General features: G+C 31.3%; 1 protein-coding gene across 1 annotated transcript; it reads right to left on the reverse strand.

Moving 5' to 3' along the window:
• Positions 1–1,500: 1,500 nt before the first annotated feature.
• On the reverse strand, positions 1,501–7,953 carry LOC124911979 (probable receptor-like protein kinase At1g49730). Its single transcript, XM_047452529.1, has 11 exons — positions 7,689–7,953; positions 6,282–6,379; positions 6,042–6,184; positions 4,117–4,168; positions 3,937–4,020; positions 3,043–3,374; positions 2,407–2,459; positions 2,261–2,328; positions 2,070–2,159; positions 1,899–1,968; positions 1,501–1,823 (listed from the first exon to the last, which is right to left on the reverse strand). The coding sequence occupies exons 1-11, from the start codon at positions 7,951–7,953 to the stop codon at positions 1,516–1,518; spliced, it is 1,563 nt and encodes a 520-aa protein (XP_047308485.1). The 3' UTR covers positions 1,501–1,515.
• Positions 7,954–9,155: the final 1,202 nt, after the last annotated feature.

The following is a 9,155-nucleotide window of genomic DNA, read 5'->3' on the forward strand; positions in this document are numbered from 1 at the left end:
TTTTCTGATCTCAAAATCTATATATTATTACTGTTTTGAGTAACCTGGAGACATTATTACATCTCATGTCCCTCTCTGGACCCTTTGTGTGGGGTTCCAGTTTTTATTCACAAAATCAAGAGACCTATTCTTGCCTGTCTGGCTAGTTTCCAGCTCATTTCATCATTATGCATTTTTTATTTTACTGACAGAATCAATAAATACAGATTCATTCAAGGTTATAAATTTAAGACATTGGCAAGCCATCAATAGAGTTGATTCAATCTAAAAGAAGAAATGCTTCCTAAGAAGAAGCAAACTCAAGCCCTAAACTACAAAGGCTAAAAATGAAGAGGCTTTGGAACTTGGAAACCAACAATGGAGTTTTAGTTTTTATGTCGATTCAATATAGAAGAATAATTGTTTCCTAGGAAGATACATGTCAAAGATACATGTCAATTTAGAAAGAGCAACGATAGAGAACCGATAGAGAGCAGTAATTTAATGTCATAATGGTGTCGGGAATAATGTTATAACACGTGATTGAACTTGGAATCACGTGTTATTACATCATTCTAGACACCATTAATTAAATCAAATTCACGGTCTTTATCATTACTTATTTAAAAAATACTTTGAAAGAGTCAATATTTTTAAATTTCAAATAGGGCCAATATTGGTGCAATGTGCCCAACAATGACCTATTGCTATTAATGTCCCAATGATATTAATTGGTATATGGATGATAAGAAAATAATAATAATAATAATAATAATAATAATAATAATAATAAATACATTTAAGATATTTTTGCACTGGGTCATTATCAACTCGGGCACAGAAAACAAAAAGTGCACTAACAAGGTTTCAACATTGGGCCGCTGTATATATTAATATATTATTTAACCAATCAAACTTTGATTATTATTATTATTATTAATTATTTTTTTTAATGATAATATAAAACTATTATTATATTTAATCAACATAACATAAAATATATGTAATAAAATGAAAACCATGAATCAAATTTATTTATTTTCGCTTAGGACACTCTAAACCTTGTGCGGATAAGAGTCATAAGACATAGATTGTGATTGTGGTATATGGGAATATACAACTACTATAAAAGCGATTACTCTTGCTAACCTTATTAAGGGGTATTTCCAATAAATCAAAAGTTTTAGGTTCGATTCTCATCAAGAATCTAAATTGAGTAACATCTGTGTGGATTAGACCTCAACTGACTAGGCAAATTGAATTTGTATACAAAAATGAAAACCAATAAGATAATTAAGGACTAACTCAAACAAAGTATAGCCTAAGGGTTAGCAATTAACAGATGTTAGTATAAAATGTTTAGGTTCACTACAGTATCAGCCAACAGCAAAATGAATAAATATTCATTAGTTTAGACTCTAATAACCAGTTAGTTGTTGAGCCCCACTAAAATAAATTGTTTGGCCTATCACTCCTTATTCTAAAGAGAAACAAATCATATTCAATTGATGATAAAATCTGAAAAAATATTATTATTTAGTTTATGGTGGGGATGGAAACCTTCTTTTGTAGATACCTTAATACTTGTGGAATAAATTTAGTTGGTTTATCAACAGACTTTATGCATAACCTGGCTACAGATAGAAGATCTTTAAGCTCTCTAGAGTCATAACTATTTCCTAGATCCGGATCTATCATCAGATGTATTGAATTGGAAAAATGTGAATCTTGGACCCATTCAATTAGATCAGTACTTCCCTTTTCCGACGATTGTCCAGTAATTAGCTCGAGAATTAACAAACCAAGTTGGAATATCAATCTTTTCCTAACCTCCTCTATACATTCTACAAGAGCAGAAACACGTATTACTAAATGCTAACAAAGATAAAAAGATGGGAGTTTCCTAACTCAAAATGTACCTTTTGGACACGAATAGTGTGGTAATACAGTTTGATCTCTACCCGAGCTAAAAAGGCCAATGTCAGAGACCTTCCATGGATGAGAGCAAAAACAACAAGGTGCAGAGGTTGTAAAATGTTTGGAAATTGTAAAAGAAGTATATCTATGGAATGACGATCGTGAAGTTTTACCTTTGCGTTGAAGTTCTCATCCAGCATTATGGTACTTGAACTGATGGAGACATGATATAGAGGTGGATCACAGAAGAAATAAAGATATTCCTGTATAGCATTTCAAAATCGATATTTTCTGTGTCATAGAAGTAGAATCGTAATACAAAAGAATATAGTGGGATAAGAAAATGTTTGTTCTAAGTTCTAACCAGGGCTGCTGCCACACCAATGGCTATCTGTAATCGGGTTCTCCAATTCAAGGGTGTTTTAAGAGGATCTGCCAAAAGCCAAGTGTTTATTATCCCAGAACAAGAGAGAAATAGAACACAAAGGGAAATCCTAACCAAAAGTTTACCATTCAGATGCTCCTTGAGGCTTCCATTCTCAATGTGATCAAAGACAAGGAATCTGAAGTTGTTGTTAAGAGCAGGGATTTTAGCAAAAAAAAAGGGACATTGTTGTTTACTTGTATTCATATAAGCCAAATGAATATATGTTTTGCCTGATCAAATGATTCACTTATGTGGAATCACTTGTGGTCAATGTAAGTTACATGGTTAGTTTGATTTTGATATAATCTGTAAAATTTCTTTTTGATCTATCAACCTATGAAATGACCAAATTAATGAATAATAAAAAACATATGAAATAGAAACCTAATCATACTGGAGATGCTCTAAGGAGTTAAACTTTTAAAACTGTTTTTGGTTGGCAGCCATTAGATTATACAATCTTCATACTTCTTGCGGATCATTTGATAGCATTTACTATCACTTTTACAATTCCAGATGGAAATAGTTTTATCTATTTGACAAAATGAACTTATATTATTCTAAACACCCATGCTGCTGCTAGTATAGACAGTGTGGAATTTCATCATAAAAATGCTCTCAGGTGACCTGTAGTCCTATCTCTTTAATAGACCTCGAATCAAAATTATCCAAACATTATTGAATACCAAATTTTAAAATGTTTGAGTCAGATGGCAAACCTTTTGCGGCCTGTGGAGAATCCACAAAGCGAAATAATATGGCGGTGATGTAAGCGTTCCAACAGTTGTACTTCCCTGTAAAATCCATCTTTATCTTCATTAAAAGTTTTTGCTTCTTTTACCATAGCGACATGCCCATCAAGGAATGCGGCTTTATAAGCAGGTCCATTTGAAGAGGAGTCCATAATTCTGCGAAATCCATTTGTTGCCTTCTTTATATCATCATATGAGAAACATCTCAAATAAGGATGTCTACCTGAAAAAGATACATTCACAAAAGAAAAAAGAAAGCAATTGAAGTATGTGACAGCACTAAACAGATTATTCACTATTATTTCGATTCATCAAACTATAAACTAAATGTTTACTTGAGGTAGTTTATGCTAGTATTGAGCTAATGCTATAAACCAGATCAGGATTTTTTTTTTTTTAATTGGTTCATTTAGTTAATAAATCGTTTAAGTACAACGATAAAAGCATAACATTAAAAAAATTATGTACAAATTGAATACGAACAATTAATTGACTCGAATATCTTCAAGAAGCGCAATAAGATCTCCACACGAATACAGAGCTTTTCCGGATCTAATCTCCGATTGGATTGTATTACTTCAACTGTTACTAACTTACTATAGCAGATAGTTGCACACTTTATAAAGCATTGAATCAACTGTGTAGTTTTTTCTATCTTGTATAATCATTTCTTTTCGCGTTTGTATGATAATGTATACCACAGGTAAACATTTTATTCCAGATAATATTCTGCTTCCTGTTATGCTCAAAATCATCACAACAAGTTCATGCTACAAGACTAGCTATATATTCAATTGAGCGAGGAGCTGAATTATCGCTTTATTGACGAACAAGTAATGACGATTCAATTCAAACATATACATAGGGAGGTTCCATTGTAAGATTCAAGTAGGAGATTGAAGCAGGAGATAAGCATTTTCTATATCTTGGATAATGTTCGCAGTTCTAGCACAATTATAACGAATTCTCGAAAATTCAGGTCAGATCAGTGATCAGAGCTTCGTGATTACTCAAAGAGACGTTAATGAGAGAGAATAGTACCTGGACGGCGAGATCGGCAGAGATGAAGGCAAGCAAAAAGAAGTGCTCTGATCTTGATTATGAGAGGATCCATCGGCATTCAGATACAATGAGAGAAGAGAATGATTATGGCGGAGGATGAAGTATCTCGTCCATAGTTTCTCCTTTTGTGGAGTGAGTTAGACTTTATTCGAGAATAGAACCTTCTCTCTCTCTACTTTTACTCATATTCGATATCAAGAACGAGAGATAGAGTGAAACTAACGTGATATTTCCCAATTTTTATTCTTACGCCTAGTTTATTATTTAACTCTATTTAAAATCTCAAATTAATCCATTGATTTTTTTTTTTAAATCTCACAACTTTATACTCTTTATTATGCGAAATGATTTTTTTTTTTTTTTTAATGATTTCAAATATAATTAACTTATTATTTACATGATATTTATAAATAATTAAATAAATAATACACGTCACTAATTTAATTACCGAATTTTAACAAATTAATTATTAATTTTCTATATATGAGTAATGATATATATATTATATTTTTATAGAAAATTGTGTATTTTTTTCATCATATGCTCAACATTTTCTAACAACTTCTTATATACCATATCAATAGATAATTAATTTTACTTTGTATTATGTCCAAAGTTTTCTTCTAAAATAATTTAAAAGTAACTTGTTAGTTTACTCATAATGTCAATAGTTATAATTCGTCTAGTTTTTCAATCTGAATGACAGTTTTCTCCGGTTTGACTGGTAGTTCATCGGGATAATACAGTAGAAACTCGTCGGTTATTTAATAAACTCTTTAAGATAATATTTTTGGCCGGTCCCGACTAAAGGATAGGGTTTTAAATTAATAATTCGCTAAAATTATAAGATAATACATTTTTGATAATTTCTTTAGACCCAATATAAAATATAAATTAATAATTTCTTATATATAGCATATTACAGGAAGCAAATTGTTTTTCCCACCCTTCCTATATTCTCGCCCCCCATCCCACTCCTTAATTAACTCAAAAATTACTTATTTATCCTTATTAATTTTATATATTTACCTTTCATCTTATTTATTTTACTTATTTTATTTTATTTAATTATTAAGTTTTTTTATCATGAAATATAATTAATTAATTTTTAATATTTTTTTCTATTTAAAAGATATATAATTAATTTTAAATATTATATATTAATAATAAAATTATAATAAATTAATTAAAAAAAATAATTTTATATAAAATAAATATTTTAAAAAGTTAAATATGAAATATTTTAATAAAAAATATTATTAAATATATTATGCAAATGTTATCGTTTATATTATTTAAGTAAAACATTATATTTAATTTGACTAATTATTAATATATAATATATTAAAACTTTATCTTATTTATTTGTTAAATAATTTTATTTATAAAAAAAATTGATTTTTATAAATATTTTAAAATATATATATATATATATAATATAATAAAATATTAAATATTTATATTTTATTAAATTAGTACACATTTCAATATTTAATATATTTTAAATAATTATAATATAAAAATAATAATATTTTGTATTTTTAATTAAATAAATAAAGTTAAAAAAATATATTAAAAATTAATTAATTAATTATATTTAATAAAAAAACTTAATAATTAAATAAAATAAAATAAGTAAATTAAATAAAATAAGAAAGGTAAATATATAAAAATGATGGGGATAAATAAATAATTTAGGAGTTAATTGAGTAGTGAATGCGGGGGTGAGAATATGGGAGGGGGTGGAAAAAGCACCTCCCTTACATGAATAATTTATGAAGGTTTCTTGAAAAATGACTCAATTGTCTTTTGTTTTTTTGTTGAAATCAATTTTCCCTTGAATGTCGTCTCTAATTTTGCTTAGCATGGTAAGAATTTATGTTGTTGTTTTCTCATAGCTAAACAAGAAATTGTTCAATGTGATTGCCGCTTTAATAGCTTTGTTTCGCGAAGGGGGCTCAATTGTAGAACTTTCATCATCTTCTTCATCGATATCATCTTTATTAATTCCAATAACGCTTTCAATAATTTTTTCATCAGTCAACAACTGTGCAACTACATTTTTTTCTGGGTAAGTCAGAACATCTTCGACATTCATTGCATTGCGATAACCCAACTCTTTGATCAAATTCTAGAGTTCCCACCTGCAAACCATAGTTACTATGAACCCATTCTTGCAATTGCTTTTGAGTGAGACTTGGATTATTCTTATTGTGCTTGCATAATGCTCTTCGAATCTCGTCTGTCATTGTTGTTTTTCACACCTTTAAGATGGAAAGCTATGTTGTGTGTATGGTTTGTTTGTGTTAACTTACAGTATTTTGATCTTGTTTATGTAGAAAATATTTTTAATGTCCATAAAGTGATACATTGAACACAAGAAGCATAATAAGGTGGGAGATTGAAGGTTTCTTTCAAATTGGGCAATTCATTTGATATACAGTACATGCATTGTATACAAGTAATTAAGTGGAAGCTTAAAGGTGTTTGTAAATTAAGTATTTTACTATAAATTAATAAAATATTAATTAATATATAAATTAATAATTATTAATTTATCGATTAATTAATAACTCCTTTAATTAATAAATTTTGGTCGTCCCAAGTGTATTATTTTATAGAGTTTCTACTGTATTTGTGTCTCCCATCCCGATCTCATCTTAATTCTGCTCACACAAATTTTCTCACAAGTTGGATCAAGAAACCTGTGCGCCTTACTTCCGTCTTCGAACTTCACATTTTCGGTGATTTTCTCGTCAAGCTCATTTCTCTCGATGGTCTGTCATATAGTTGCTTACTCTATTGTCAAGGTACCACACGTCAGTGTGATTACACTCATCGCCACTTGCGAGGAGTTTCTCCATGACTTTCTCTTTATTGAGAAACACCACCTCTAGTTCCTCTTTGGACAGTTCTTGCACAAACTCTTCAAGGTTTGTCTCATCGTCTCAATAAAAAACATTTATCACTCCCTCAGTAAACATTAATGTTGGCTCCTCGTCAAAAAAGCTAGGGATGTTTTCCTTGTCATCTTCGGGCAAAGTATTCGTCACTACCTCAACAAACATTAATGATGGCTCCTCGTCATAGAAGCTAGTGAAGTTTGCCTCATCATCAGACCTTTTGCTAGGACACTAAGACACGTAGTGCCCGTACTTTTGATAAGCATACCACTTCACTATACTTTTGTCTTTGCAGGGCTTGGTGTCTTTTTGTCGAGGTGAGATTTCTGCACGACCTCGCCCTCGACCTTGTCCTTTGGCATGACCTGGGTTATCTCCACCGTTGGCGCTGCGACTCGACAATCCAAAAAAAAAATTGGCTTCTTCATTTTTCTTCATTCGTGACATCCATTCATCATGCGTGAGCAATTTGTGCTCCTCCTTTTGGTCTCTATAGCCGCAAAGTCTCTCCTCGTGGACTTTGAGACGACCGACGTATCCTCGACGATCATATTCTTAAGGTCACCAAATTGCTCGATCACTATAACACTCTAAGGAACTTCTTGACGACGAAGATCTCCTACACCTTCTCTCCCAACGAACGAATACCTGTCATGATGGATGCTAGTTTTATGGCGAAATCACCCACTAATTCCCCATTCTTCATGCGAATCGCCTCGAAGTATGTCTTTAGGGTTTGCACTTTTTTCTCCTTGACTCTCTCCAATCCAACATGCATTTTCTTTAGCGTCTCACACGCTAGCTTGGCAAAATCCTTCTCGGCCACAATGAAAAGGACGTCCTTAGGGAGCACTTGATAGATGGTGGCGAGAACCATTATATCCTTCCGTTTGTCGACCTCGTCGAGCATCATGACTTCCCACACTCATTGTGCTTGTAAGTTTACCCACTAAGTAGTTACTCTTCGTGAGTAACGGATATGAGAGTCACGTCCCTTCACTTCCAATCTTCATTGTCGCCACATCTTTGGTTGATCTTGTCGACGACATGCTCTTTAGATAGGTTCTGATACAAAATGTTGGTTCTAATTATCAGATCTTCTAAGAACAATTATGAAGAAATGAAACTTTGAAAAAACTAGGAATGACAATAATATTTATTTGAAGAGAAAAAGTCTTAAGAGTCTCAAATGTTGTATATCAACATTTACAAACAACCCTTACAAAGGAGTAAATTAGCCTAGAAATCCTAAATTATTTATACATACAAGCCCAAGTCTATTAATAATTAAATAAACCCTAATTTCATAAAAAACAATAAAGATCTACAATTTTCAATTTGCTGACAATGTTTAGACTCACAGTGTAATGTCAAAAGTTTAGCTAGGACGTATCCTAAGTTTGCTTCCATTGCTATATGTAGAAATGTCATAATTAAGTACATGTTTGATCATCGGTCTAGTGTCACTTTCCGAATTAGATATAGAAGGAGATTAGACATTATGACTTCATCCCATAATAAAGTTTTACTTTTGATATGATGCAAACAAGTGTCACTATCTGAACAAGACATTATCCGTTGACAAAATATGGATAGTTTTCATGTGAGGCATTGTTACAAGTTGTTCGTTAAGATGATTCCATATAATTTTTGTTGGGAAAACTTTTGGGAGTCAAAGATTACATCCAAGATCTCGTTCTTTGGATGAAGCGTTATTCATGGTGGAATTCTAATAGATGATATGTGTATGAAAAAAAGTTGTATTATGACTAGTCATATGTGTCAATAAGTGGTTAAATCGACAACTCACTTACTTTTGCATTATCGAGGGGTGACTAGTATTTGGAGTCTTTGTGGAGTATTACTGAGATTCATTGGGTGATGTCCGAGTCTTTAAGTAGTTGCTAAGAAGTTTGGATTGATGTGGTTGTTATGACAGACCTACATATTTGAGTTACCATCCCAATTATTCTTTGGTGGACTATCTGGTTGGAGAAAAATCGTCGAACTTTCAATGATCGTAGTCGTCCAATGCGTATTATTCATAATCATATTATTATGATGTTTTCTGAGATTCGTTCAAAATATACCGTAAAGTTTGTTGGGGAGTTAATC

Source organism: Impatiens glandulifera, chromosome 1, assembly GCF_907164915.1.
Source record: "Impatiens glandulifera chromosome 1, dImpGla2.1, whole genome shotgun sequence".
Classification (NCBI taxonomy): domain Eukaryota; kingdom Viridiplantae; phylum Streptophyta; class Magnoliopsida; order Ericales; family Balsaminaceae; genus Impatiens; species Impatiens glandulifera.